The sequence below is a fragment of the Leopardus geoffroyi genome, chromosome A1 (assembly GCF_018350155.1).
Source record: "Leopardus geoffroyi isolate Oge1 chromosome A1, O.geoffroyi_Oge1_pat1.0, whole genome shotgun sequence".
Lineage (NCBI taxonomy): Eukaryota > Metazoa > Chordata > Mammalia > Carnivora > Felidae > Leopardus > Leopardus geoffroyi.
The window spans coordinates 195,475,589-195,490,665 of NC_059326.1; the positions used below are offsets into that span (position 1 = coordinate 195,475,589).

The 15,077-nt window shown below is 49.6% G+C and overlaps 2 protein-coding genes across 2 annotated transcripts in view; one reads left to right on the forward strand and one right to left on the reverse strand.

Annotated features, from left to right (window-relative positions):
* FAT2 (FAT atypical cadherin 2) overlaps positions 1–8,271 on the forward strand; it is an 82,870-nt gene extending 74,599 nt beyond the window's left edge. The window contains exons 21-24 of the mRNA XM_045436789.1: positions 676–1,117; positions 3,005–3,158; positions 4,804–5,261; positions 6,352–8,271. Coding sequence (XP_045292745.1) covers positions 676–1,117; positions 3,005–3,158; positions 4,804–5,261; positions 6,352–6,884 — 1,587 coding nt within the window. The 3' untranslated portion in view covers positions 6,885–8,271. The remainder of the gene's footprint in view (positions 1–675; positions 1,118–3,004; positions 3,159–4,803; positions 5,262–6,351) is intronic.
* Positions 894–15,077, reverse strand: part of SLC36A1 (solute carrier family 36 member 1) — a 62,345-nt gene continuing 48,161 nt past the window's right edge. Inside the window, exon 10 of the mRNA XM_045436802.1 lies at positions 894–2,650. Within this exon, the coding sequence (XP_045292758.1) occupies positions 2,640–2,650 (11 nt within the window). The 3' untranslated portion in view covers positions 894–2,639. The remainder of the gene's footprint in view (positions 2,651–15,077) is intronic.

Below are 15,077 nucleotides of genomic sequence, written 5' to 3' on the forward strand. Positions count from 1 at the left end.
CATTTCCAAAATTAAGAAAAAAGAAGAGAGTGGCATTGTTTTACATTTTGCATATCTCTCTTACACATGTATGGCTCAACAGTAGGCAGCTGGATTTTTAGATGTACCTCTGTGTTCATCAGTTGTGGTAGCACATGTCTGGAAGTCTCCACCGTATATTCATGAGAGAATGAGAGGAGAAAAGGCAAATAATGTCTTAGGATTATTATAAAAATGGTCTCCCTCTGTGGATCCTCTTGAAAGGTCTTAGAGACCTACTTTGATTACAGTGGAACTGTTGAAGAAGAGAGGGGGGGTGAGGGAGGTTTTTGGTGTCCCTGAAGGCCAATGTTGAGGAATGTGCTACAAAGGCCTGCAAAGAAGAATCCAAAAGACACGGTCTCAGTCAGCAAGGTATCTCTGGGCCTCAGTTTCCTCATCTGTGAAAGGAGATGCCATCCCTACCCAGATCATCCATGGAGTGTGGTAAGGGCCAAATGAGACCATAGACAGAAAAGTACTTTGAGGGCTTTTATACTCCACAAAGACAATGTCTAAAACAGCCTTAAAAGTCACCAAACGCTACCTCCCTGACCCATGAAGACACAACCGACATTCTTTGCCCGGGCAGCTTGTTAGCAGTGCTCTTCCAAGGACTTCTTGGCTTTGCTGATGGCATCTGGGCTTTCTTTGCAGCTGGTCGATGGAGTGCTCCAGCTGGAATACCGTTGCCCAGGTGGTTTCTATGGAAATCTTTCCTCCTGGCTCCATGTGAATGACCAAGAGTGGCACTCCGTTGTGGTGGAGGAGACAGACACTTCCCTTCGCCTCTTGGTTGACAGATCCAGCGACACCTCCCTCATGCTCCCAAAGAACTGCCAGGGTCTCAGGCCTGAAGGGGACCTCTTTCTGGGTGGCCTTGTTCTCTTGAGTTCTTCCCCAAATGTGTCCCAGGGCTTCGAAGGCTGCCTGGATGCAGTTGTGGTCAACGGAGAGGCACTGGAGCTGCTGGGCCATGGCAAGAAGGCATCAGGCCTGCTGGAAAGGCAGGCCCTCACCCAGTGCTGCGTGCACAGTGATGACTGCAGCCAAAACCCATGTCTCAATGGCGGAAGGTGCTCACAGACCCGTGGGGCAGGTAAGGGCTGGAAATGACTCCAAGGCTTATCCCAGGAGGCTCTTCAGAAGACCCTAGCCTGTTGACCTAGCAATCATATATCACTGAAGAGTTTACAAAGTATGTTCCTTCAGCACAGCGCCATGAGGGAGAGAGGGCGTTGGAACAAAGTCACCAATGGCTCCACTTTACAGCACAGGAAACTGCTGGGTTGTGTAAGGGATACCCAGATTGGTGAAAGGCGCATGGCTGTCAGGTGAGAGAGGCATGTTTGGGGTGTAGATCCCAGTGGAGCACTCCTGCCCTCTGATTCCAAATGTCTCTCTCCTCCCCTTACTATCTCTTGAGTAACGGGTTGGGATCTGCTAGGTTTACACCACGGGGAGGCAGGAGTCTTTGTTCTTCCTCAACAAGGACTGACTTGTTTGGATGAGACAGGCACGAACAGGGACCTCTGGTGCCACAGGTTGAGTTCATCATACACCGTAGGGTTAACGTTGGTCGGTGCCAAGTTTCTCTTTTTTATTGCCTTTTAATCTATACTCAGCTGCCTTTCCCCTTCCCCAAGCCCATAGGCAAGGATTTGAAGTTTTTAAATGAGTTCTTGCAAACTGTACATTATTGGTTTTGCACATGCTTGAATTTCTGATTGTGTAAGCGATACGTAACCTTTTACACTGGTCCATCCACGCTGCCACAGTTCGTATCCATTGCCACAGTACCCCAGCGTGCCCACACGCCCTCATTCTCTCCCTCTCCACTCAGCTAGTGGCGAGCACCCTGGTGGCTTCAACATCCCATCTCCATCAACAATGCTGCATGAATATCCTCACACGTATCTTCTTGGGAACCTGCAGGAGAACTTCCTCCAACACGCGCACACACATCACGCCCAGGGATGGGATTCGCATGCCCAGAGAATGCAGATCATCATTTTGACTCAATAGGGCCAAATCGCCCTTCAGCGTGGCCACACAGCCCGCACTTTCGCCAGCAGGGCATGAGGCTCCTATATCTCTGTCAACACTCGGCATCCTCCCGTTTTCTCATGTTTGCCCGGGTGATAGGACTGTCGTTTCCATCTGCGAAATATCGAAGGAGGCCAGCCCTCCTGTCTGGCCGCACTACCAGGCAGCCGTTATCTTTCACCCTTGTGCCAGCTGCTTCCCTGCTCTCTCATTTCTCTGCCCCCACCTGCGTTTTCCAGCAGGGCTCCAGAGGAATCTTTATACAGAGCAGGTCTGAGTGCACCCGTTTCCTGCTTGGAACCTTGCAGTGGCTTCCCCTTGCTGTTAAGATGGAGTCCTAACTCCTAATTCCTGCATCAGGCTCTTGGCGGTGCTCTGGCCCCTCCCACCTCCCTGGCCCTGCAGCTCCCACTGTCCCTTGGCTCCCTAAGCTCTGTTGTTCAATGGTGATGACTAATACACCGATATTCTACACAACTGGTTCAATAGGTCGGAGTCCCAAATTTGCCATTTACCTCCTGTGTGAGCGCAAACAAGCGTCATATGTTCTCTGTGCCTCATTTCCTCACCCGCCATCAACCTGTACCTGTTGAGGATGACATAACCAGCTTCAGAGTTGTTATGAGGCTCAAATGGGCTGACACTTGAAGATTCTTAGAACCGTGACCAGCACTGAATAAGCGTTGTCTGGGACGATGAGAAGGATATCCACCACTATTCTTCAGATGCCGGTCCTCCGGAGACTATAAGTTGTGTGAGGGCAGGGAATCACGTCTTCTTGCCCAGCAGGGCAGCACACGGTGCTCGTCACAGAAGGAGGCATTCAATAACTAAACGTGAACACGTGGGTCTGCAAACATGCCGAGGCCTCCCCTCTGTCCCGGAGGGCCTCTCAGCCTGCAGCTGCCTGACTGTCCCCCCTCTCCTCCCTCCCTCCCAGGGTATGTCTGCAGGTGTCCCCCACAGTTCTCTGGGAGGCACTGTGAACAAAGAAGGGAAAACTGCACTGTGACACCGTGCCTGGAAGGTGGCACTTGTATCCCCTCCCCTGAAGGAGCCTCCTGTAACTGCCCTCACCCTTACATGGGAGACAGGTAAGCATAGGGGAGGCCACCTGCCATTGGCTCCTCACCCTGGGTTTGGCCCCATGAGGGAATGAATGACGTCTGCACTCTGACCTCCGGAGAAGCCAATGGGAGACCAGGAGTGGAGTGTTCCAGCGACCTGGCTTCTTGGTCTTTTCCATGGGTGAGGCTTCTCCCTCCAACCACCTGCATCAGAGCACTCAGAGGAGAGTTCTAATTAAGATTTCTCAAGCCTTATTCTGAACCCACTGCATCAGACTCACTAGGTGGGGGTTCACGAATCTGCACTTCTAATCAGCTCCTCAGGCTTTTCTAATCTTTGCCGAAGTCTGAACATGGCTAAAGTTCTTACTCTCTTGCTCTGGACCACGACTTCTCAGAAAGTGGCCCGGGGACAATGACTCCTCTAGACAAATGACTCCACATTGTCCACTAGGACAATGACGCACTGTTGTGGGTCTCGAACCCCACTGTAAGCTACCTGTGCTTTGTATTATGTTGGCCTGGGGGAGTCCAAGAATCCTCAGATCCCTAGAATCCTAGAGGTAAAGAGGCCTGGCAATTATCTAGGTTTATGGCTCCCCAGCTTGGGAGCCTTTAAAAAATCATCAGGGATACTTGTGGAAAATACAGATTTCTGGACCTACTATATCAGAATATCCAAGGAGTGAGGCCTGGGATTCTAATTAGAACAAACTTCCAAGGGATCCCCTTGCTGTCAGTGTGTGCCTAAGATAGCCACTGATGTAGTTCACCCACTCACTTTACAGATGGGAACCTGAGGCCCAGAGAAGGAAAGGGCCGGTCCAAATCCCTCCACGTGTTTATGACCCCAGTCCTTTCTCTCAGCACCTGGCATTTCTGGCCTCACAGCACACCTCTCTGCAGTACATGTGCCACAGGGTACTTCCTGCCTGAAAGTGGGGTCTGCATTTTACAAGAGGAACTGGGGAGGACAATGTCTAACCCCAAAGGACAAACTGTTGGTGGTGGAGTTTTAGACACTGGGACTCAAGCAGGATGGAGGAAGCCTTTCCCAATATCCCTCAAAAGTGGACAAAACTGGCCACAGAAGCCTCCCTCCTATGAGCCTTGCTCCATGAAATGCCAAGCTGACGGTGATCAGAGACGTCATACAATTCCAAGTACTCTCTCTGAACAAGTTGTCCAATGTAAGGTCTGTGCAGGGTCACGTTGGGTTTCTGTGACCTCCTGAAGAACAGTGGGTAACACTGGCACCCTGTTGCCATGGCTGGGTGACTGCTGACTTGTAGCTGGGACTCTGACATCATTGCTGAGGACAGCTGGGTATGTTGGTTGCCTCGACCACAGTATACGATTAGAAGTCTCACCTTAATGATGGAGAGTATATCCAAAACCTAGATCTCATGAGTGGGAAATAATGGATGGGCCTAGAGCCTAGATTCCAAATCTAGGTCATGAATGAACATGTAACTGACTCCCACACCCTACTGGTGGAGGGTGGAAAGTTCTAAACTTGATACGTGTGATCATTACCAACCCTTTTCTTTTTTTTTGGTTGAAAATCGGAGAAGGTGGGCTTGAGTGTAGGAGTCCATAAATCTCTGTGAGAGGGGACACGGAAAGGGAAGTGTAGTGACTCAACCCCCCGACTACTTCTCTGTCTCTGCAGGTGTGAAATGGAAGCAAGGGGCTGCTCCGAAGGTCACTGCCTAGTCACCCCTGAGATCACAAGGGGGGACTGGGGACAGCAGGAGATTCTAATCGTCATAGCGGCCCTACTGTTCATCGTTTTAAGCACAGTTGGGCTCCTCTTCTACTGCCGCCGTTGCAAGTCCCACAAGCCCGTGGCCATGGAGGACCCAGACCTCCTGGCCAGGAGTGTTGGTGTAGACACCCAAACTATGCCTGCCATCGAGCTCAACCCCCTGAGCGCCAGCTCCTGCAACAACCTGAACCAACTGGAGCCCAGCAAGACCTCAGGTCCAAATGAACTTGTCACTTTTGGACCCAGCTCTAAGCAACGGCCAGTGGTCTGCAGTGTGCCTCCCAGACTCCCACCAGCTGCAGTCCCTTCCCACTCTGACAATGAGTCCATCATAAAGAGGACATGGTCAGGCGAGGAGATGGGTCAGTATAGCCAGAGGCCCTTAGCCTCTGGTATTGATGGAATACGGTTGTAGACTTGAACACTCCATTACGTGAAGCCGCCATCCAGTCTATCCCTTTGGGATGGGATATGAAGGGATGTGTTCAAGGTCACAGTGCACTAGTGGGCTGGACCAGATGCCAGGTCTCTGGCCTCAGACTCTGTGGCTCATTCCATTGCACCATGATCCCCTCATCCACATTTCAACTCATTCCAGAGGACTGATATCTACGGCAGAAGCCTGTAGACCCTGGATAGGGGTGAATGGGATCCCCGGGGTGAAGGGGGGGGTGGGGCTTCTGTACCTTTAGGCTTTTCTTGAAAAAGGAAAGAGCAGTAGTCCCAACTTCTGGCCATCCAGTCTGGAGGTACAGCAGCCTTGGGCCAGACCTGGCTGACTTACAGGAGGGACCTCTCACTTTTGGCTCACTAGGAGGTGAATTCGTAAAGTGCTGTATATTTTCTGGTTTATTCACCATTAGTTGAAACAGGTATTTTCATAAACTTTTTGCTGATAGAGTAATTTGGGGCTCATAAAAACACAGTAACTTGTTCTAACTCACCCAACTATTTAGTAGCAAGGACAGAGCAAGGACCAAGGATGCCTGGTCTCCAATCTTCCAAGCCATATCTTATTTACTCATGCTCTGTGATAGATGCCATCACACCCCCCAAACCGTGTGTCTGTTTCCTTCAGTCAAGGAGACGTAAGTTACCGGTAGGAGCTGGGATGGAGTCGCTGGCCCCAGCAGCGGGGTGTGGGCTGTGTGGAGTTGTCCATATTCTTCCCTTATTCACTGACTCTTGGATCATCGGCACATATTTGCAAGAGGAGCTGGCTTTGGGTTAAACCTTTGGCCGTGAAGTTGGCCATATTGAATTCTAGATATCAACCTAAGCTGCCAGAGACAACACGACGTAGAAAGCCACATTACCCGCCCCGCGCCCCCCCCCCCCCAACTCTTTTGCCCATTTCTACCACATGCTGAATCAGGTGTAGTACCTATAAGGCCTGCGGAAACCTTTACCAGGGAAACTCAGAGCTCACCCTAACTTTCCATTTTCTTTCAGTGTGCCCAGCTGGAGCTACGGTCTGGCCCCCTACTTACTCCAGGAAGGAACGCTGGGAATACCCCCACTCTGAAGTGACCCCTGGCCCTCTGCCACCATCGCCTCACCGCCACCAGACCCCACCCGTGATGCCAGACCCCACTGGCCTCTATGGGGGCTTCCCCTTCCCACTGGAGCTGGAAAACAAGCGGGCGCCTCTCCCACCCCGTTACAGCAACCAGAACCTGGAAGATCTGATGCCCCCGCGGCCCCCCAGTCCCCGGGAACACCTGCTGGCCCCCTGTCTCAATGAGTACACGGCCATCAGCTACTACCACTCACAGTTCCGGCAGGGAGGGGGAGGGCCCTGCCTGGCAGAGGGGGGCTACAAAGGGGTAAGTATGCGCCTCAGCCGGGCTGGGCCCTCTTATGCCGACTGTGAGGTTGGGGGTGGGCATCCCACAGGGCGGGGCCAGCCCCAGGCTCCCCCCCACTATGAGGGCTCTGACATGGTGGAGAGTGATTATGGGAGCTGTGAGGAGGTCATGTTCTAGCTGTCCTCAGAGGGAGGCAGGTGGGAGGCCAAGGACTTGGCATCTTCCTTCCGTCTTGTACGAGTGAGATGAGCGTGGCTGGAAAAGGGGAGGGAAACCCCCAGTCCAGGCCGCCATGCCTTGAAACGTGCTCTCCCAGACCCCCGGCTAGCCCCTGAGGATGGAGGGAAGCTGAGGGAAGAGCTCCAGAAATAGCACCGGGGCCCCCCTGCAGCAAGGGGCTGCGCAGAGCAGTTGACCCGGGAGAACCAGACACACTGATTCCTGGGATGGACAAGAGGCAGTCTGTCTGGCTGCCTGCCACCTCTCAGTCCCCAGGGAGGCAGGGCCTGAACTACTGAGTCCGCTCTGCCAGGGTGCACCCTTACACCTACTCACAGCCCCATTCTGGAGGCAGAGGCAGGTCCGCGCCTGACAGGCCACAGAGACGGGGCCCAGGGTCATCTGACCCTGGAGGGCCACAACGCGTCCTCTAGGGGCTGAGAGGTAAGCAGTACGCAAGCAGGGATGAAGCCGGCTGTGCGCCCTGCCTCATTCGTACATTACTCCAGCATCTGCTCCGTGTCGGGTACTGTGCTAGGCCTGGGGCACGGTGTGAATGAGGGCGACAAGGGTTCCCGAGGAGCGTCGCTTGGCTCAGTCTCCTGGGGTCCCACTCGAATCCAGATTCCAAGGAACTTGCTCTGCCTCTGTCAAGTCCCATGACCTTCCTCCAGCCAGGGCCGGTCAGGATTCGTGCAGCCCTGCGCCTTCTCTGTTAAGGAATTCAGACCTCATGGAACTCTGGGTTCTTCACCCCAAGTTTCTCAAGCACTTTGGGCCAAAGGCAAGAAGGACATAATTCTTCGTTTTTAAAATTCTTAGGCACTTTTCAACCTTGCTGTCTGGATGAGTTGCCAAAGGGATTTTCCTTCCCTAGACACAAGGAACTCAGAACTCCCACTCAGGGCATCAGGGCAGGGGGGAGGCACGGAGCCGGATGCTCTGCCTTTCCCTGCCTCTCCCTGCCATCTCAGATGCCTGCCAATTGAAGTGTTACCTGCAGTGACTCAACCCTATGCATGGAGGGTCAGTGTGGGCACGTGTAGAGTGTATGTAGCCAGGAGCGGCAGTGACCGGGGTGGCCGTGCCACTCTCTCCCCTGCCAATCCCTTTCTCCGGTCCACTGCCTTTTCATGCGTGTTGTTTCTGGAGACAAAAGTCAAAAGGAAGAGCAATAGAGACTCTCACCCACCAAGTTGCTGCTGATAGAGAGAGGGAACTGTGTGGGTAAGGGTGTATTTGCGTGACTGGTTCATAGCTGTGCGTGATGGTGTGTGTGACGGGATGACTGGTTTACATTGGTCATTTGTTGTTTTTTAACAATAAAGTATCTTTTTTACTGTTATTTTTCTGTGTCACTTATCCTGTTTGGGGCTGGGTCAGGGGAAGGGCCAAGGGTCTACGGGCCCTTCTGAGCTGAGGTTCATGGAATTTGGGGGCTAGGAGGGACCCCAGAGGTCAAGACTGTGATTCCCAAACCTAGCGAAATGGCTAAAATGTAGATTTGTGAGCCCCCAACCCAGACAAACAAAATCAAAACCTCTGGCGGCGGGGCCCCGAACACTTGGGAAAAACGCCTCCAATTCCAACACAACTGCCTGCAGTGAGGGAACAAGTCCGCCAGTCAGCAGGTCGGGGAAAGGCCCAGGACGAGACTGGAGGGCTGCTGACCCCGGCCAACACTCTGTGCACCTCACAGCACTGGTCGGTGAGAGGGGACTTTATAGCACAGGCCTGGGGGAGCCAGCCCTCCCGGTGCCCAGAGCCAGTCTATGGCTGGGCTGCTTCTCCACGGCCCGCCCCGAGGCCCAGCTGGTCCCGGGCTACTGTGGTCCACGTAGGCCCTGCAGTGACACTGAGACTGGAAAGCCCAGTCCCTGCCGCCGCGGTCCCAGTGGGGTGGGCAGAGAAGTCACATCGTGGGAGGCACCACCGCACATTGTGGCTCTGCGGCCAGATAGGCTGGGCTCCAAACCCCTCTGCCACAGAGCAACGTGGCCCCGGGCAGGTATGAATTGGCGTTCCGATTTTTAGAAGCATAAACAATAAATGGTAACCTATGCTAGGAAGTAATACTAGATAGTATATAGATCGGATTAATTTATCAGAGCTGTGCAGGAAATCACAAACAGGCTAGTCCGGTGTTGCCCAGACTTCTGTTGTTTTGCTGACCACTTTTATGATTTTTGCCCTAATAGAATACCACCTGTGCCATTGTTTACTTAATAATTTTCTTTCAGTGCGTTCTGATTTGAAAAAGCATTTGTATTCACCCCAAAATGATATATGCATAAACTAAAGGATTTGAAAGTCGGTATTTGTTTTCTAGAATACACGAAAACACATAAACATTCAGATTTTTTAAATGACTGTCCAGGGTCCACTTTGGGAAGTGCAGATCCACTGTATCTTCATTCCTGATGTGCCTTATCCCCAGGCCCACAGAGGAGAAGGGTTTGAGGTCCCGCAGGTAGAACTTCACAGGCATGAGGCCCACAGTCAAGTCTGCACCCAGCCTGGGAATCTCCCTACAACACAACTTGCTCTCCCCCTGGATAGGGGAGCCTCTCTCCAGCCAGCCCCCCTTTCCAGAACAGGCCCCTCTTTCCCAGTCTTCCTGAGCCTGCACCTTCATGTACCAACCAGCAGAGGGCTCTCTGAGATCAAGATCAGCCTACTGAGCTGTGGAAGACCGGAAGGTTTTTAGGGCAATTCTCCCATCTCAAGTCACTGGGGCTCTGGTTCCAACCATCCGAGTCTTACACAGCACAACAGTGGCAGAGAAAGGCAGACAGGCAGGTTTCCTGACTACCAGGCTGGGCGTTTTTACAGTTCACCATAATCATCTTCATTCCCACCTCTTACTGGCACTTGCTATAGGACAGGTGCTGTGAAAGCACTTGGCATATCTTGTCCCATTGAATCCTCACAAAAACCTCATGAGGTAAGTACTGTCACCTCCAGTCACAGACGGAGGAACGGAGACACACATAAATTAAGTGGCTTGTAACTTACATTAGTGACTTAAAGTAAGGTCACCCAGTTCACAAGTGACAGGGCCGGGATTCAATATGGGGCTGCCTGACTCCCGATCTTGGCTTTACATTTGGGTTCATGAAACAAACTGCAGGGGGACATCAGGGGATTGAGGGACAGCAGCAAGGAGGACTGAGAGGCTTCAGTCTAATGAGTTCAAGGCCTAGAGTGTCACATTATTCTAAGTGGTATTAACAGGCGAGTGTCCAGATCCTGGGAGGTGGGGTCTGCTCAACCCTGGGGTTCAACCCCAAGCCACTCCTGTGATCCTGCGTCCAGTTCTGAGGCCGGATCTTAAGAGTGCCACAGCAACCTTGAGTGGGGGCTAGAGGGAAGCCAGGAGGGGTGGGGGTGAGGACTCACAGTCATGTCCACGGTAGAAAGGCAGCTGGAATTCAATTCACCAGACAACAGCAAAGGAGTTGTGAGCCTGCTCATTCAGAGGGCCGTGATGGGAGGCCGGGCTTGCACAACTGTACCATCACATGGGGTTGATGAAGGCCAATGTATCTTCCAGAAATTGCAGCACTGCTGGGGGTGGGGGTGGGGGAACACATGACATCCTGTGGGGAGGACTTATCTGGAGTGGAAGAAGGGTAGAGCCAAAGGCCTTGGGAGGAAAACCATTCTCATTTGGAAGGACGATTACAGATATTTGAAAAGATAGAAGGGGGAGAAAACAGGATATAAAGGTTTGAGATACGGAGTGCTTTGCCCAAGGCCCACAGCTAGTTCAGTGTGGAACATCAGGCCCATCTTCCTGGTACCCCACGGTGAAGTGGTGAATGCCGGCCTGTGGGGGCACCTGGCCCCAAGTGCTGGACAGCCACCCATGCTGCAGTGTCTAAGGACAGACTTTCAAAGACCTCAGGCAGCCTCTGCCAGCTCTGTCTTGAGGAGAGGCGCCAGAGGTCTCACTGAGTAAAAAGCAGGGACTTTCTCAAGGACCCCGTTGGGAAAAGACAGACATTTAGAATTTTCTCAAGATTCCTCAACAAATCTCCAGGGTCGGACCAAGGAAAGGGCTTGCTTAGATTGATGCAAAACTAAAAGTAAATATAGTGACATCAGCTCTTTGGAGGCCAGGCACTATTCCCTACTCAAGGAAACCACACAAACCAATTAGTCACCAGCTAATTCCAGATACATAATTAGCCCCGCACAGACAAGCACGGGGAGATCTAGCCTGATCTGATCCTTGCTCAGGAAGCTCATGATCTAGGGAGTCGCCAAGCAGTCACAACTGTCCAGCATAAGTAGACATGAAGCTACCCAGACAAGGGATGTTACCGCTCTGCTGAGGAGGGAACCATAAATTCTGACTGACGCGGCCAGGGAAACTTCTAAAGAGGAGCAGCCATCCAAACTGGGCCTTAAAATTGAGCTTCAGATTTAGCACAGAGAGAAGGGCCAGCCAGGCCTAGAGGTTTTAAGTATTTGGGCAATGGCGGGTAGTCCTGGTGGGTTGAAGTCGGAATACGGGAGACTAGGGCCTGGAAACGTCCTGTGTCCGCTGAGGGGTGTTGAGAGACAGAGTGAGTGGCAGGGAAGATCTCACGGGAAGTATAAGGTTTGGAGCCACACAGACCCGGCTCCACAACTTAGAAAGTGTGATCTTGGTTAAGTCGTTTAACCTCTCATGCCTCAGTCTGAAAAATGGAGACTTTACCAGCACCTCCCTTCACTGGATGGGAGTACTAGAAGTGATAATAATGATGCTTAGCGTAGTTAGCATAGTAAAGGTTCAAAAGACGTTAGCTATTTTATCACTAATATTAAAAAGTCAGATCTTTTCGTAGTATCCATAACCACACACTTACCTTTGTTCCATGGCCAGATTAAAAAAAAAAAAAAAAATCCATTCCCCCAGCTAGGGGTAAGACGGGGCTAAACGTATTAAGGTAGTAGTTCTCAATAGGTGAGGGGGATGATTTGAACCCCCCAGTCCCCACGCCTGCCCCCCCCCCTCCCAGAGTACCTCTGGCAATGTCCGGAGACACTTTGGATCACCACAACTGGCATTTAGTGGCTAGAGACCAGGGATATTGCTAAACATCCTATAATGAACAGGACATTCTCCACAGCAAAGAATTATTCACCACCAAACATACAGAATAGCGAAGTTGAGAAACTGTCCTAAGGAAACATATGCGGGCTTTATGTAGCATTACAGCAGCGGGAAACCTGGCCTGAGGCAAAAAAAAAAAAAAAAACCTTCTCATGCCAAGAACAGCAGTTATGGCAAAATGGTTTTGTTCATTTACAAAAAGGCACTATTCTTGGGGCGCCTGGGTGGCGCAGTCGGTTAAGCGTCCGACTTCAGCCAGGTCACGATCTCGCAGTCCGTGAGTTCTAGCCCCGCGTCGGGCTCTGGGCTGATGGCTCAGAGCCTGGAGCCTGTTTCCGATTCTGTGTCTCCCTCTCTCTCTGCCCCTCCCCCGTTCATGCTCTGTCTCTCTCTGTCCCAAAAATAAATAAACGTTGAAAAAAAAAAAAAAAAAAAGGCACTATTCTGGAGTCTACATTTGTCAGACTAAATATCAGGGTGAGTCCAAAATAACAGATAATCCGACAGTATCTAGCAAGAATGATGTACCATGACTAAGTAGGATTTACTCTAGGTAACCAAGGCTGGTTCAATATTGAAAAATCAATAAATTTAATCCACCATATCAATAGGTGAGAAAAGAAAAATTGTAAGATCATATCAAGTGATGGAGAAAAAAATTAACAAAATTCACCCATTCATGATTTTTAAAAATATATATATATCTCAGTACAGAAACAGAGGAGAACGTCTATAAATATCTAAAAGTTTAAATCATACTTCACGGTGAAAGACTGAATGAATGTTCTCTCTGTGCAATCAGAGACAAGCCTAGAATGTTTACTCTCACCACTCTTTTCTTTTAACATAGTGCAAGTTCTAGCCATTGCAGTAATAAGGGGGAAAAAAGTACACAGAACAGGAAAAAAGGAAATACACCTATCTCTACATGCAAAGAGCCTGACTGTCTACACAGAAAATCCCAAGAAATCTAGACAAAAACTCAAAGAACTATTAAGTGAGTCAAGACAGGTCGTAGGACACAAAATTAACAAATATCAATTGCATTTCTACAGAGTACCCATGAACACATGGAAATTGAAATTAAAAACATATTACCATTTCCATTGCTCCAAGAAAATTAAATACTTAGGTGTACGTCTAACAAAACATTTATAAGATCTGATGAATGGTTAAAATAAAAAATAATGATAACATCAAATGCTGACAAGGATGCAGAGAAAGTGGGACACTCACACATGGCTGATAGAAATGTAAAATGGTACAGCCACTCTGGAAAGTGGTTTGGAAGTTCCTTTTAAAAAATTTTTTTTTCAACGTTTATTTATTTTTGGGACAGAGAGAGACAGAGCATGAACGGGGGAGGGGCAGAGAGAGAGGGAGACACAGAATCGGAAACAGGCTCCAGGCTCTGAGCCATCAGCCCAGAGCCCGACGCGGGGCTCGAACTCACGGACCGCGAGATCGTGACCTGGCTGAAGTCGGACACTTAACCGACTGCGCCACCCAGGTGCCCCTGGAAGTTCCTTTTAAAACTAAAAATGGGCTTACATACAACTCAGCAATTGTACTCTTGGATTTCTATCCCATGGAAATGAAAACTTGTTTTCATGCAGAAACGTGTACATGAATGAATATTCACAGCAGCATTATCTGTAATAGCCAGACCTGGAAACAATGCAGATTTCCTTCCCTGGGTGAGTGGTTGAACAAAGTGTGGTACGTCCGTACCATGGAGTACAACGTAGCAATAAAAAAAGGCAAACTATTAAAATAGGTAACAACTTGAATGATCGTCAAAGAAATTTTACTGAGTGAAAGAAGCCAGTCTCAGAAGGGTGCATACTGTGTAATTCAATTTATGTAACATTTGTGAAATCACATAGTGATAGAGATGAAGAACAGATTAGCAGTTGCCCAGGGTGAGGGATGTGGGGGAGCGCAGGAGGCGAGTGTGGGTACATAGGGGCAGTGTGTTGGGAGTCTTGTCGTAATGGCATAGACAAGAATCTTCCACCCCCCCCCCCCACACACACACAAATGAGTGTGTATGTGACTGGAGAAATCTGAATGAGCTGTATGTTTTGTGCCAATGTCAATTTCCTGGTTTTGATCATGTACTACAGTGATACAAGATGTCAACACTGGGGGAGACCGGAAGAAGGGATCCCCCTGCACTGGATCCCCCCCATACATTTCTTCGCACCCGTGAATCCATAGTTAATTCAAAACAAAAAAACTTTAAAATTTTTAAGAAGACTAAATCCTTAAATACGTCACTAAAGAAGATAGATCAATGGCAACTAAGCAAGGAAAAGTGCAGGACGTCACTAGTCATTAGGCAAAGGCATACCAAAACCACAAAGAGGGTCTGCTACATCCCCATTAAGATGGCCAAAATTTAAAAGACCACAATATGAAGTATTGGAGCAACTGGAGCTTTTATAAATTGTTGGGAGGAATCCAAAATAGCAGAGTCACTCTGGAAAAACAATTTTCCAATTTCTTATACAGTTAATGTACACTTACCATCCAAACCCACAATTCCACTCCTAGGCATTTACCCAAGAGAAATGAAAACATGTGTCTACACAAAGGTTTGCACACAAATATTTGTAGCAGCTTTATTCATAATGGCCCAAAACTGGAAGCAACCCAAACATCCAACAATTGACAATAAACAAATTATGGTTCGTCCATACAATGAAATATTATTCAGCAATAAAGAGAAACAAACTACTGATACGTGGAATGATGTAGATGAATATAGAAAGCATTTTGCTAAGTGAAGGAAGCCAGACATAAAGGACTACATACTTAATGGTTCCATTTAGACAACATTCTAGAAAAGGCAAAACTAGAGACTGAGAAGTCAGGTCGGTTGTTGCCAAGGAGTCCGGTGGCATGGGGATGGGACTGACTGCAAGGGAACTTCTCAGGGTAAAGCAAACATTCCACATCTTGATTGAAATGGTAGTCAAATGATGGCATGCATTTGTCAAAACTCATCAAACTGTACACTTAAGAAACAGGTGAATTTTATTACA